This window comes from Antrostomus carolinensis, unplaced genomic scaffold (assembly GCF_000700745.2).
Source record: "Antrostomus carolinensis isolate BGI_N321 unplaced genomic scaffold, ASM70074v2 scaffold31259, whole genome shotgun sequence".
NCBI classification, from domain to species: Eukaryota; Metazoa; Chordata; class Aves; order Caprimulgiformes; family Caprimulgidae; genus Antrostomus; species Antrostomus carolinensis.
In genome coordinates this window covers 14,168-29,157 of record NW_010338389.1, presented here as the reverse complement: position 1 = coordinate 29,157, position 14,990 = coordinate 14,168, and the positions used below count along the sequence as shown (strand labels likewise).

The window sequence follows — 14,990 nt, the reverse complement described above, 5'->3', positions numbered from 1 at the left end:
ACCACCGGTTGGTCTTTCTGTTCTTTGAAATCCTCAGAGCTTAACAAATAGCCCTGCTTGCCATGCGGGCAGGAGCGGGCTGAGGCGGTGGGCCCTGCTCCCTCCCACTCCCCTGCAGGCTCCCTTCATTAAAACACTCGGGGAAGCTGAACGACGCGCCAGACCTTCCTACGTACCCCAGAAAGCTGACAGGCAATTAGATCCAGTGAAGGGAGCCGTGCTGGGAGAGCAAAGGAAGGCTCAGAAAGGCAGGGGAAGCAGGTCTTTATGTACCCACGCTCAGGGATCAGGCAGCAGGGCTTCGTGGAGAACATCACACGGGACCTTACAGGATGTTCCTTCCCCTTACAGGTCGTGTCCTTCCATCTCCCGTGTCCGCAAGGCAGGTTGCAGTGTGGGAACAAAGAGCTATAGGGATTTAAAGCTGATATCCATTGCTTCCTGCAGGAAAGGGCAGGCAGCTTGCAGGTGGATAGCACTGAATGAGCCACTTCAGAGCTTCACAGGAGCTCTGCTCGCTGGACCATGTCCCAGGGGCTCTGAAGCAGCTGAGCTTTTCACAACAGGAAAGGAGCTGCTTGTGGGAGAGGAGAGAACTGAATTGGAAAACGCCGTGACCACAGCGTAGCCTTGGCCATGGAGGAAGCTACTGCACTTCACTCCAGGCACTTCCAAGTGGCTGGAGTTTCCAGGACAGTTGAATTCAGAAGGAGCAGATCTGGGGGAAGGCTGGGGAGATAAATCCAGGAATAGGCTTTAATTTCAAACCTACAGCCTGACCACAGGACCTGGCAGGCAGAGGTGACCTCCAAGGGTGTGATATTTCCACAGATTCATCCTTTTCCTCTAAGCAGTGATTCCCCTGGCAGCTTGCACAGCTAAAGGCAGGGAGCCAGCTCTCACCCCCAGCCCCACCATAAGAGCTCATGGTAGAAGGGGCAAATTGTGAGTGGCTTCAAAAGAGAGGGACACCACAGCATGGAAAGGGAGCACGGCAGAGGAGCCAGGAGCTCTGAGCATCTCCCAGTGATGTCTTGGTGGCCTGAGAACCTTCCTGATCTAGAGGTGCCATCCTGGTGTCTCAGACATCCCCTTTGCTCACCCCACCACCCTCGATCAGCAGCCCCACCTTCACAGGTGACAGCAGCAGTGGGATGGAGACAAACCTTCACCCCTGTCTTTCCCCCTCCTCATCCATCCACACTACAGCTCCGTTGTTGAAGTCAACATAAGGGGGGAGGCAGGTGGTTTCCTCTTCCTTGTGCCAGCAGCTGCTGTGTTGACAATGAAAAGCCCAGGAGGAATCAGCCCAAAGCTGTGAAGTGTGGGTTTGGTTGGGGTTTTTTTTTCTCTCTCTCACAAATAAAAGTCCATTAATAATCAGCAAAGCGTTTAATGAGAAGCTAGAAGGTGTTCTCAGCATTAAGAGGGGATTAAGGGTAATCTTCACTGCTCATGCCTCCTTGCTGCGCAGAGGCGGTTCTGACCTGCTCTTGCCAAAACAGCCCAAGGTGGGTAGGAGTGAGGCAGGGCTGGGGGAGGCAGGACTGCGACTCACCTGAGGAAGGGTCCCTGTGGGAAGGAAACGAGACACAGTTTAAGCAGGATCAGTTTTGAAGCAGCCATTCACATTTAAAAATCATCACGATTTCCTTTTAACCGGGGCTCCCCCTTAAAGAGAGGGCTGCACCTTCTGCTGGCGTGAAAACAAGAGCGTCTTTCCATCCCAGCACACAGCTCTAACTCCAGTCTGGCCAAACAGATCCTCTGCTGGTTTGCAGTGTGTGATTTGCTCCAGCACACATCACTGGGATCAACCTGAAGTGCTAGACCAGAAACCTTGTCCCATATGGGTCCCTTACAGACCAGACAGGGGATGTGCTGGCCTCAGCATCTCTGGAGTAAACCTGCATGAGGAAGGTTTGATGCACAGCGTGTTCCTTGTTTTCTCACCCGCAGCGGAGAGGGACCAGCCCCTGGGACCATCCCACCCTCTGTGCCCACTCCCAGAACACCAGCAGCTTCCCTGGCTGCTGCAGGCACAGAAGCCAAGTTCCCAGGAGTTGTATATGACTCTAAAACAAACCAAACAGTTGGATTTGACCCTGCTAGAGATGCCGACCCCCTACAGCCAGCTGGGAAACAGAAATGGCACCTTCTCCACCTGATCTCAGTCAGGCTGGCACCGCAAAGAGCCGCAACTGGCCCAGGGAGCCAAAAACGGGGTGGAATATCTTGGAACAGTGATTAGATTTTAGAAAGTCATGATCTCATCATGCATCTCCTGGGAGCAGGGAGAAAAGCATCCTCACGGATTAAAATTTGGGTTCCAAATTATTCGCTCAGCTCTGGGAGCAGGACACTCATTTTCCTGGCTTTGTCTTTCTGTCAAACACTGGGCTTAATTCTCTTCTCATATCATTTTTATGCTGGTTTGACACCACTGATTTATGTGTAGCTACTCCTAATCTGTGGTAGTGGAAGGAAGGGCACGCTCAGATCTGCTGTCCTAGATTTTACTGTCTTCAGCCACCCCGTCTCTCTCTCAGGTGTTACTACCAAGGGGGTTTTCTAGAGTGCTCGAGTGCTCTGGACCATCCACACCAGCTGATTTCTTCCCTCCTACACCCAGACCTGCTGTGCAGGCTCCAAGCACTGGATTCCAGCTTGGCCAAGTGCTTCTCTTCTGCCCCACAGCCCTCTACCCTCTCTCACCAATTCCCAGAGAGGTTGTTTCCTCTTCTTCTCCAGATCTGCAGGGTCTCCCCTATTCCCCCAGTTTTAAATCAGGAAACTTAGACATTTTTATGCTCTGCCCCCCTCAAGGTCACAAATTTCACAGGGGATTCATGGCCATGTGCAATGTGCTCTGTGACTGTTCCCTCTTCCCAGCCTGAAGGTTTTTCCCTGGACAACTCTGCTCTCTGTTCCTATGGGGTTAATTCATCTCTTTTCCAAGGCCTCCTCAACCTAAGCTGGGTAAATCAGTGGTAGCTCCTAAAAAGAATTTAGCTCCTAAAAATATCCAGGCAAGACAACCACGCCAGGATTTAACTGTACAGCTGTACTTTGAGAAGGGCGAAGTGCCTGGCTGCAGCTGGAGACTGTTTTGTCTCCCATCTCTCAGCTCCGTCATGTCCTCCGTATGTTCTAGCAAATTCATCAGGCATGACTCACAGACCTTCCCTGTCCACATTCCCATCTGCTGACTGCCCCTTCCTAAAATTAGACCCTACTCTTGTTGGCACACGGGTACAGTCACGGGAGAAGGTGAGGAACTGCAGACCCACGTCCCTTCCTTGTGTCACAGCAGGGAGCTGAGTCCAGGAGGGACCGATGTTCAGGCTGAGGAGGATGATCTGTCTCCCCTGCTTGTCCTTGGCCCTGCTGCTGCAGCAGAGGGTGAGGTTGATAAGATAAATGTTTCTGTTCTCTGAGAGCTGGCTGGAGACCACTGCCTCATTTCATTAAGGCCATCCCCTGAGAGATGAAGTCAATACTGACTTGATCATCTACTCCAGAGCAGAAGGACACCTCCCTCTATGAAAACCTCAGACCACAATTGCTTGCTGCTCCTCCTTCAGAAGCCCCAAATTCATGTGAACTTAGCCACACACCTTTCAGTGACCTTTTTGCTTACTGAAGGACTCCCTAGAACCAGTCTGGGTCCCAACAGCTTGTCCAGACATCCTATTCCTAAAGGTCTCACTGGTGGATGTGGGTCTCCCACCTGCCAGAAAAAGGAGCTCAGAGGGCTGGACTGTGGGTGTTGTTTAGGGAGAAGAGAAAGGAATAAGGTCATCGCTCTGCTAAGTGTAGAACAGCACTGACCTTCTGCTGGGGAATTTTGTGCTCCTGCTATTTCCTCTGTTCCCAGGGGATCATTCACCGGGAGTGAAGTCAGTCGTTAGGAGACACTGACACTACAACTAGAATATTTTCAGCCACACTCAGGCGGCTGGGACGGATGAGAAACCCAACAAGTGTTACTGGAGACGCGCACACATGCGTCCTTCTTTTACTGTTGAGCTCAGCCCCAGCCCCAGAAGGGCACTGCTGTGCCATGGTCACAAAGCTGTGGAAGTATTGCTCTCTGATGAGAGTAAAAAAATTAAAATGACTCCTCCTCACCCTACTGATCTCCTGGGGGTGGTTGGAGTTGGTAATCTCCTGGCAGTCTCGTTAGCATTTACTGCCTTCGGGGTTGGGGGACAAGCTGGAGATTGTGAATTAAATTTGACCAGAGGAGAGAGAACAAGAGTCTAACGTGCTGCACAGAGCACTGGAATGATCGTACCAAGCCTGGAAGGTAAAACGTTGCCCCTGAGATGCCAAGAAGGGCTTTTCACTGCGCAGATCCCTTGGGAAGAGGTTCCCAGTGAGGGTGTGGAGGAGCCCAGCTGGTACATCAAAGCCCACCTTTCCTCAGCGAGGCTGGCAGCTCCGCAGATCCAACCTGCAGTTGGAAACTCAGCTGTGCTCTGGAGTTGGGAATAAAACACGGAGCCTCGAGCTACTGCTTTCATGGCCTGCCCTTTTCACATCACAATGGTCCCTTGGTGCTGTGGTAGCAGGTTCTGTCCTGTTAACTGCGAGTGGATGGTTGCTGGATGTCCTCCAACCATCTGAGAGACAGCCCATCAGCCACAAAACATATCATATAAAAAAAAAAATCCTGTCAAACTAACAGGGAAAAGCAAAAGAAACACTCCCATTTACTACTCCTGAATTCCAAACCTCCCGAGTGCTCATCAAAGCATTCCGGTTTCATACTTCCACGGCAGAGCTTGCATTTCCTCCCAGCTGTCGCTGTCAGACCGTAATAGGAAACAACAGAGCAGACGTGGTACGAGGCTGGGATGGATGAGATGAGTGAGCTACTCGGTGGTCTGCTGTGTTGTCAAAAGAAACTGTTCCCAAGGGTCAGATCTTTCATCTGTGTCTAATGCAGCTCATATTCTCAGCAGAGATCTCCTAGAACCCCACTGGTAATTGAGACATGGAGTACCTGCAGTTTGCAGGTCCCACACCCAGAACCATAGACAGGAAGGACCATGAATAAGGTCCTTCCCCACTCCCTTCCTCGCCCTTGCTCTGTCTCCTGCCTCTGGCTTTGCCCCATAAAGGCTCTGCTCTCCCTCCTTGCAGACAGCCCGTCGGCTCCAGTAAATGTCACAGTCAAACACCTGAAAGCCAACTCAGCCGTTGTGACTTGGGATGTTCTGGAAGATGAAGTTGTCATTGGATTTGCGATTTCCCAACAGGTACGGTGCCTACAGTTCCTCAGTTTTGATCACGTTCATCTTCACCCCAGGTCCTCTCAGTTTCCAAATTCTCTTGCTGCAGTTTAAGCCCATTCCTTCTCGTCCTGTCCCTCGTGGTCTGGGAGGGGACTTGGCTTCCCATCCTCTTTGCAGCAGCTCTTCATGTATTAACTAGTAGCTGCAGAGAGGAAAGGGTCCGACGGTCTCCATGTCCGTGGTGGACAGGGCAGGAAGCAGTGGTCTTAGATGACAGCAGTGCACACGGGAGGCCTCTCCACCACTCTGTGCTCTCCTCTCTCGGCTTCCAGAAGAAGGACGTGCGGATGCTGCGCTTCATCCAGGAGGTGAACACCACCACCCGCTCCTGTGCCCTCTGGGACCTAGAGGAGGACACTGAGTACATTGTGCATGTCCAGTCCATCAGCATCCAAGGCCAGAGCCCTGCCAGTGAGCCAGTCCTCTTCAAGACCCCCAGGGAAGCTGAGAAACTAGCCTCTAAAAATAAAGGCAAGTGTGGGTGAGTTCCTGTGTGGCCCCTGGGACGCCCAGGCAGCGTAGGGCTCTGCAGAGAGGAAAGCAGTATCCTGAGCAATGAGAACACTGAGGTGAAGCACACACAGGGCTGAGTGTCCCCTCACAGTCCCACATGGACAAGTGGTCCCTGAGCGTACCCAGCAGACAAGGCTGATGGGTGCACAAAGCCATAGGGAGATGCTTCCAAATGATGTTTGTCCATTTCTCCCATTTCAGATGAGGTTTAACAGACAAAGTGAGAAGGAGAAGGCTTCCAGCTCAGGAGCAGTGTGTCCAGCATCCTTGCAACTGGAGAATGCCAGGAGAAATTCCTGAGCAACCTGTGAACTCATGTGGAACTAGACCCCTGGATGGCACTGGGCACAGCACTGTTGGGCTCACAGGGCACTCGGGGAGATTTGCTCAGCCTCCTGTGCTTGGATTCCAGGACAGTAGGGGGGAAAAAATATCCAGAGCCTCAGGCTTTTCTTACATTTAAAATGATTCTGCCAAAGCACAGAATCACAGAAAGCTGAGGTTGGAAGGGACCTCTTGAGATCACCTAGTCCAAAGCCCTGCTCAAGCAGGGTCAACTAGAGCAGGTTGGCCAGGATCACATCCAGTTGGGTTTTGAATATCTGTCCATGGAGGAAATCAGGCACTTCCTCACTGGCAACTCCTTCACTTGTTCCTCTTAAACCAAACCAGATTGTTGAAGGTTTTCTGTCAGCAAGAATCTCTGCTACACAAAAGGGCCAGGGAGTACAGAGGTCTGGGGTGTAAAGGGTTACTCCCTGCCTACTGAGGACCCAACCTGCTACAGGGCTTTTGGCCATGGTTTCCAGGATGTTGTGAGCTCTTGACTCTTTCTGCTAAAATGATTTGGTGTCTGTAAATACTGAATCGCTGTTCATCTGAAAGCACTAAGAGGAACACTGCTTCCCTCCCTGGAGGCCTGAACTGTAATCGTCTTAGTGCTTTGAAGCCAAGGAGGTACCTTACGCCCTGCAAAAAGGCTCTACTCATTTCTGAATGGCTCCACTGAAAAATATCATGCCAGGCTCCACACTCCTGAGCTGGGAGAGGAACCGCTGAAGCATGCAAGGCTTTGTGACAGGCGCAGACGGCACGAACAGAGACCAGGGAGAGAGCAGAGCGAGTCACCATGGGGCCGAGATGACACATGGACTTACCCCATGGCAGCTCCTCTGCAGTAACTGCCTGTTGCTCCTCTCTCACTGCCTCTCCCTCATCCCATCTCCTGCAGATTGTCAGGGGCAGTTGCTGCAGAGCAGCTGATGCTCTGCAACTTCAAATCGCAGCTCGTGCTGCTGGTGTGAGCGACGGGTGAGGACCCAGCTAGCTTTGACCTTGGCACACTGACGATTTGAGTCAGTGACACCAGTGTCTAGCACAGCCTGAGCCACACAGTTCAGTTTCACCATCTCTCTTTCCCCTTGTGCAGATGAGGTGACCATGAAGGAGATGGCGAAGAAAAACCAACAGCTGCGAGCGGGGGAAATTCTCATCATTGTTGTGGTGTTGTTTATGTGGGCAGGTCAGTTCCATCTTCCTGTCGAAAGCACCTAATATCCCCAGGGCCTGCTGGTTTGCTTGGTTTGCACATGTAATCATGTAAGACCTGAAAAGAAACCTTTCCTCCCATGAAGAGGACTGTCCCTTCAGCTGTAAGGGCACCTCGGTTCCCTCTGCAGCATCACAAGTCAGGCAGTGCCAAAAGCAGGTGAATCAGTCGTCTGATCTGGTACAGCAGGAAGTAGATAATGGGCTTGATGAACGAATTGCCTAATTCACCATGGCTAATCCTATAATCTCAATTTTTCCAGAATGCACTGATGATAATGCCCTCAGCCATCCCACAGGATGCCTCGAGCTCTTCAGATGATACAGGTCATTGTAATTATCTGGCTATTACATGACTCTGACTCTCATGCAAAACAGAAATGTAAAAAGTCTTGCTTCCAACACCCACTATTATATATACACTAAAACCCACTTCAAAATCAATTAAAATAATGGAAACATTGAAAGAACAAATGGTCCAAGACATCCAAACACCAATAAAACCAGATCCTCTCAACATCCACTGTTAAAATACAATTAATGGTATTTGCCAGGAAGAGGAGGGACATTAGCAGAAACATATTAAGTAAAGGAAAGAAAAGTCTACACAATCTTGGGATGGTGGGAGGAGGAAGGTGACCAGCATTAGCTGAAATCTGCTATCCAAAAAGATGCTTTGGAGCCAAACCTTTGGCAATTTAAAAAAAAAAATTCCACTCCAGTCCTCCTTACACCTCGCAGACACTCATCTCTTTAAACCAAGAAGAAAGCTCTGCTACAAGACAGCTGCTGTAGTATATCAGCAAAAACACGTGCCCAGCTGCAGCTGAGAGCACCTGGTGTTTGGGGAAATGCAGTTCCAAAGAGAACCAAGAGTTTTCTGACATTAATTTCAGGCCACATTTCAATAGACCTAACAGCAAATTGTACCTAAAACAGATCTTGCTCGTATTCTTTAAACCAGGAAACAGGGAGAAAATGCCTCTGAGCCAGGTTCCATCAGCTTAGCATGTCTGAAGCGGCTGCAGCCAGCCCTTCAGCTTGTTCAGTTTGGAAATTACATGCATGAGTTAATGGGAAATAAAGTTTGCACATGTTTGTTTTCTATTTAGAGCCCCAGCCTCCCCTGGCTGCCAGTCAGCTGCTGCTCCTGCTGCAACCGAGAACATTAATGAACCAACATTTGCTCCCTGCGAGTTACAGAGCACACTGCCCAAGGGGGAACGGTGCAGGTGACCCAAGGAAATTGGCAGGAAGGGAGATTAGCACTATAGTAAATCTATGATCCATAAAAGAAAACCTTTGCCATTCATTATTTAATCATCTTGTCCCATTAAAACCACTTTTCCATGCACAGTGTGGAAACAGTCACAATGGGATTCGGCCCATTTATACAAGATTCTTCTGAGACACCTCCAGGGAGAGATGTGAAGAGGGAACCAGTCACTGCTCCGAGACCTGTCACAAAAAGGGATTCACTGTGTCCTGCACAGCTCTGCAAAGTTTCTTACAAGTGAATCCAGGTGACACAGAATCAGATCCATGTATAATCATTTTTTTTTTCCCCCTGGGAAGTTCTGAGTTTACCACGTTATTTGCATTTCCAGAGACTGGGCAGCAATTATTGATAAAGATGATAACCAAATGAAAACCTAAACTAACTTACAAGCTTTCCAAAACCTCTAGTCTATGATCTTTTCAGCATTTATGTCAAGTTTTAGCTGTGCACATTCAAATTTAAATGCCCTGACAGTAAAAACAATCATGAATAATTACACAAAGTGACTGAACAACTGATTCATCTCCCACTGTAGCATCATCTAAAACTCAGATCAAGGTCTGAACAAAGAATTTGCTAATACCACAATTTCCCTTCTAGACAGATGACTTACATTTAAAAAGGAAAGTGGGCGGCAGGGAGGGGAAATCTCTCAACATCTAGTGGGTTCTTTACACATTCTCAACATATAAAAACCTGTTTCCAGCTCTTGACCTGGCCTGGCCATAACCTGAATGTGTGATGATATTTTAGCAAACACAAACACAAACTGGAACCAGTCTGTGCCCAGGGCTCTGAACTGAGACAAGACCTAAGCTGTTTGTCTTCCTGGAATTGTTCACAGCACTTTTGCTGCTCTGTGCCTGAGTTTTACCATCAGAAATCAGAGAAGGTGTGAGCGTGGCAGATGTGAACCTCGTCTCCCAGGATTAGCCATTTGTTCACATACTAAAGGAAGAATTTAGACCCCTGTGTTTATCAGTAACACCTGGGGGCAGCTGCCAGAACAACACCTCGCTTTTTATAAAGCACTTTGTGATGATCTGGTGAAAACTTTACATATGTTTTGTTATTAGGGGAGCTGGAATATTTTTCAGTAAGGGAGAAACAGCATTTGCCAGGGTCTACTTAACCTCTGTGTTTGGAATCTGCAGGCAGAGAAGTTCTTTGGACAAAAAGTCACCTAAAACCTTCCACGGAAGATATTTGCAGTCATCTTCTGTGTCACAGCTGCCCCTGCTTTTCCCCTTCGTGTGCCTGCATGTGTGGGAGGAAATTTCCACTGGCAGCTTTTGCTGCCGTCACTGTTGCGTATCTGCAGATGTTGTCCTGCTGCTCAAAAGGCCCTGGCGTGTATCACACGCAGGCAGGTACCGTACCTGCCTCTCATCCACCAGCTCCTCCTCTTCACCCCAGAGGACAAAGATCAGAGGACACTTTTTTCACAAACCAGAAACTCCAGGAGCTCCTGTGTTTCCAAAGCAAAGATCCTATTTAACTGCACTTTGAGTGTGGATTGCTATCCAAACGTAGGGCTGAAAACACTTGTCTCATTTAAAGACAGGGAAGTCGGGATATAATTAATCTTCTGTCCTTCTAACTAGTTTAGCATGGAATTTAGGCATTGAGGAAGGAAACAGCCAGAGGGCTGAGGAACTGTGTTAGAAAATGATCCTTAGAAAGGATTGTGAATGCTGCTGAGATCTCTACCAGAAGGCACAAAGCCAGCTGGCAAGCAAGGGATCTGTGATCTCTGCAGGCTCCAGGGGCTGAGCTCATTTGTGTGATCACTAATGCTTTTTCCTGTTAGGGGTGATCGCCCTGTTTTGCAGACAGTACGATATCATCAAAGATAATGAGCCAAATAACAGCAAGGAGAAAGTCAAGAGCGCCTCGGAGAACAGCACTCCCGAGCACCAGAGCGGAGGGCTCCTCCGCAGCAAGGTGAGATGCTGCTGGCATGCAGTGGGGGAAAGGGCAGACAATCAACTTCCAGCTGAGCCTCAGCTCAATTAACCAAAAAGCAGCTTCTATTAAACATCCTCACACCAGCTTCCTCCCTCCAGCTGGGATGCAGACAGGAAACACGCCTTCACATCCACACATGCCAGTAACACGGCTTCCTCGGTGCTCTGACACATCAGGACACCAGCAATTCCCTCCCACCTCTGGATTGTAGCCTGTGTGTCCATCAGCAAAACAGATTTCAGTCTGTATTTCTGAAATACCCAAACATCTCTGGAAGAAAAATGCACTGAGCGCTGCTGCAGTCCCTGAGCTGCTTGAGTCCTTACCCCCCAGCAGCACATAGGTGGGATGTGGTGATGGGGAAATTACTCTTGCAATTAACTGGAGAGCTGATCAGCAGGAGCATGCCTGGTAATACACGTGATGTTAAAGGTATGCCATATCCACAGTGCAAGCAGACTCAAGCCTGTAATTTATACCAACTTACTGCAATTAATTTAACTTCCTTGTGTTTCTCTTCACAACTTGCACTCTGGCACATCCCCACCACTTCACATTTACTTATTATTTTTAAGTAGTCCACTCATTCATGCTCACTCAGAAGCAGAGAGTGATGAACCACACAACCCTAACACCTCAGCTCTGGCCCTTTTTCATCATCCTGAGGGGATGGGGACAAGAACTTGTACAAAAATAAAAACTGACCAGCACACTGCACTGATCCCTGATGTAGGGGTTTTTTTCCTCTCTAGCACTTCCTATACATCCTCTCTTCCTTTGTCTCTTCTTCTAGTTTCCAAAAAACAAGCCCTCAGTGAATATCATTGAAGCGTGACAGCCTGCCACCTGATAGATGGACTCCATTCCTCACTCTCACTTTCTGCCTCTGAGCCTTGATGACTAGGGAGGTGAAATATTGTTGGAGCAATTTGGGAGGAGACCTAGCGATTGTCACTTGCTGACATACACCTCCTTGTCTGTGTTCTGCAAAACATCTGGCCAGAAAGAAAAATCCTGCAAAAAAAAAACCCAACAAAACCCTGAAACCCAAACAATTAAGATGGAAAAGCATCAGTGAGACAGCTGCTGCCGCTGATCCTCTACTGGACTCATGAATCACCTGGGCTGGAGCAACTTCTCACACGCTCCTCTCCACCCTCACACTCCGTCTTCTGGAAGTTTTCCTGTCTTTGGAAATGTACAAGTTTTGGTTGTATCTTTATTTTGTCTCACTGTCACTACATCTTGACAGTATTAAGGTGAGCTCAGGCATCAGTCACTGTCACTCCTCTCCAAGCAAGAAAGGAGGAAAGCTCATCGCAGACACGACTAGCAACCAGATTTGGGCTGCTGTGTGCTCTCAGCTTGCTTTGTTCCATTGATGTGTGTTGTGTAACACGTCTTGCATGGGTTTTTTAAAGAAAAAAAAAAAAAACAAAACATACCCCAGTTTCCATTCCCACTGCTAGAAGTTCTCTGGTTGTTCTCCAGTTAGGTCACAGCACATCTCCACTGTTGCTGTCTCTCCTATCTCACACTGGTGCTCTTCATCTCAGATAATTGGGCACATCGACCACTGAGGAACAGACCAATATAAGGGGACACCAGAAGCTGTTATTTTCTGTAATAATAATTTCAGATAATTTCAATCATTTTCTTCATGGTATTTTCAGCTGGGCCTGAGTCCACCATTAGTGTGATAAAAGGTCCATAAAAATGTAGCCAGTCAGCAAAAAAAAAAGATAAAAAAAGATAAAACTCACGATACCGGTTGCTATGCAAGGTCTGCAGGGGCAATAGCTATTTATTGTGAAAGGCTCTTGCCTAAGGGACCTTTTTCTGAGGGCTTAAGTTCTTCAATTGCTTCTTTTAGTAGGGTTCCTGTGGGAAGGTCTGGTTCTCCTTGCACGTCCCGTCTGCACTATTTTTGTGACGTTAGACTGCCAGGTATCTGCTGGAGGCAGCCCTCCATACAAAGGATGATGATGATGGATGGGAAAGGGGTTTGGGTTCTCCTCTCTCTTATTAAGTGCTTGATGTTTGTAAACTGACAGGATCCCTGGGATTGCTGGTGCTCTGGAAGCTGGTAGATACAAGTCCATCACATGGAAAAGATTTACTCTTTGTTGTTTGTTATGGGGTATCTGTATTTATTTAATTACTCCACAAGACCACTCCATATGCACTAGGGGATGAGGCAAGATCCAACTTGTTCCATCAAGTACCAAGACAGGTTGGCCTGAGTAGAGTTTGAATCTCATTACAACAAACCTGCACTCAGATAAACCTGGTTTAAAAGTCTCTGCAAAGAGACAGGCTGGCGGTAACCAAGTTCAGCCATCTCTCCTCTTCCACTGTCACCAGCCTTTCCAAAATAGCTAATCTGGGAGAAAGGCACTAGGAAGTCTGCTTGCAGATGTGTTGGTGAACAAGCAAAGGCTTCCCTTGTGCCAGTTTCAGAAAGCAGGCCAACCCTAAAGGTCTCTTCAGTGGATCCTTTGCCAGAACATACTCCTCCATCACCACGAGGGAGAGGTCAACACCTCTGATACAGACAGAGCAATAAACATTTTATAATGTACAATAAAATATTAAAGGCATCTCTTGTGTCCTCGTAATGTCTGAATTTAGTAATATTTCATCTTCACCTGCTTGGAGCAGAACACACACACTAGAACAGGGGGATTTTCTCCGTATTTCCCAGAAACTACAGCATAAAATGTTTTCTCGGTGTCAGGATGCAGAAAGCCAAAGAGGTTCACCAGAGTTCACTCTGGCTGCAGGACGAGGGGGGAAAAAAACCCAACCTTGCAACATAAATAGCACTACAGCCATACCTAGTGAGATTCTTCAGACATGTCTGTTATCTCCCAAGACAGAAATGTCATTTGGAATCCATAGTGCTATAAAGGGAGATTTAGGACAGATGGTACAGCATGTGCAAAACGATAAGGGAGATGCTCTCTCATAATCCTGGAGCAGACAGCCAAGCAAGGAGCCCTCAAAAGCCTGCTAGTGAGGAAATTCAGCCTGGTAATTTAGCAGGTTTGTGGGGGTGGAGGGTTATGTGTCTGTTTTTAAAGACAGTTGTCCCTGGGAATTCAGACCATGCCCCCTTTTTTTTTTACAGTATCACTGTTCCCTACGAACAGGTTTAAACTATTTCTTTCCTAACAGAGACGTCCTCACTCAGTGTTTGGCAGAAAAGAATTAACATGTAAAGCATCAGCGTTCACGCAGAGTTAAGTACTCACACCATAATGTGGCAGGAGGTAAAAGGGTTATCATTATGTTCCATAACTGCAGGCTTTAAGAGTAAGGTAATAATGCTATTAGTGAGGAGAAACAAATGGAGGCTGGCAGCAACTCAACTCATCAGAGAGGGACTCCAAGCTATCCAAGTGATTCTCTTAAAGGAAATGTTTTCAGCAACTCTGAATCGATGTCATAAATCCACACTTTAGCAAAAGATGTTTCCCATCATAGGAGAAGAAAGTTACTTAAGATCCTACTTGTCTGAGGGTCATAAACATCAAAGCTTTAATTGTTGTTTCAGTACCAACTTCCACTGTGACCCATGAGACCCATTAAGGCTCTGGGCCTGTGTGACTTCAAACCTAATCCCGTCTTTAGAAGAGATACCTCACTCTCAACAACAGCTGCCAAAAGATACTCCTGAGGTATTTTACAGTCAATAAAGGGAAGAGATCAAGAAAAAAAACACAAAAAAAACCCAAGATAGCACTGAAGAAAGTCACGTAGGGCCAGGGAAGAAGGTACCCTGAAGGCCACCCACATTTCCCCACGTGTTTTTGCCTGGCTGCTGATTTTGAGTGGCTATGGGACTAAGAAAGGGAGGTGTCAATGAATTCTAAAAAGCAGTGAGTGGGAGCGGGGTGGCACGACAGGGATCCCAGAGAGCCCTGTAAGAACAGATTCCCTATTGATCTCAAAAAAGCAAAGGAGAGCAGCTCTCCAGCTGGCTCTGCCAACGCCGTGCAGCCCCCGAGGACTAACCCTGCTGATTTCCAAGAATCAACCAAGCAGAGACTACGGGCACAATAAGGAGCAAGAAGCTGAAAACAGAACCCTTTGCCAACATACGCAGCGCGTGTTTAAAGTTAAGCACCACTTGCCTTCCTCTTTTCCAGCACTGTAATATTATGCCTACATGTCCAATTTAGCCAATATATTCCTCCCCCACGAGTTGAGTAAAATGGAGCTGCAGGAGGCGGTGTGGAGCAAACAAATCCTGCACAGCATGTCCTTCCAATTCACAACACACAGCACCGTACGCTTCTCACCCACCTCCATCCGTACAACAAGCAGCAGCACAAGCTCTGTTCTCTGTCTCCTAAGAGGAAAATGAGAATATTAGGCAT

At 48.0% G+C, this 14,990-nt stretch overlaps 1 protein-coding gene across 1 annotated transcript; it reads left to right on the top strand.

Moving 5' to 3' along the window:
- The first annotated feature begins 5,150 nt into the window (after positions 1-5,150).
- Positions 5,151-11,541, top strand: FNDC5 (fibronectin type III domain containing 5). Its single transcript, XM_010175510.2, has 5 exons — positions 5,151-5,264; positions 5,573-5,771; positions 7,243-7,335; positions 10,451-10,584; positions 11,402-11,541. The coding sequence occupies exons 2-5, from the start codon at positions 5,588-5,590 to the stop codon at positions 11,441-11,443; spliced, it is 453 nt and encodes a 150-aa protein (XP_010173812.2). The 5' UTR covers positions 5,151-5,264; positions 5,573-5,587; the 3' UTR covers positions 11,444-11,541.
- Positions 11,542-14,990: the final 3,449 nt, after the last annotated feature.

Excerpts from the sequence above, each read along its gene's own strand:
- FNDC5 (XM_010175510.2), top strand. The coding sequence starts at position 5,588 with ATGCTGCGCTTCATCCAGGAGGTGAACACCACCACCCGCTCCTGTGCC. Across the intron at positions 7,336-10,450 it reads GGTGTTGTTTATGTGGGCAG|GGGTGATCGCCCTGTTTTGC; the intron begins GTCAGTTCCATC and ends TTTTCCTGTTAG. Across the intron at positions 10,585-11,401 it reads GAGGGCTCCTCCGCAGCAAG|TTTCCAAAAAACAAGCCCTC; the intron begins GTGAGATGCTGC and ends CTCTTCTTCTAG.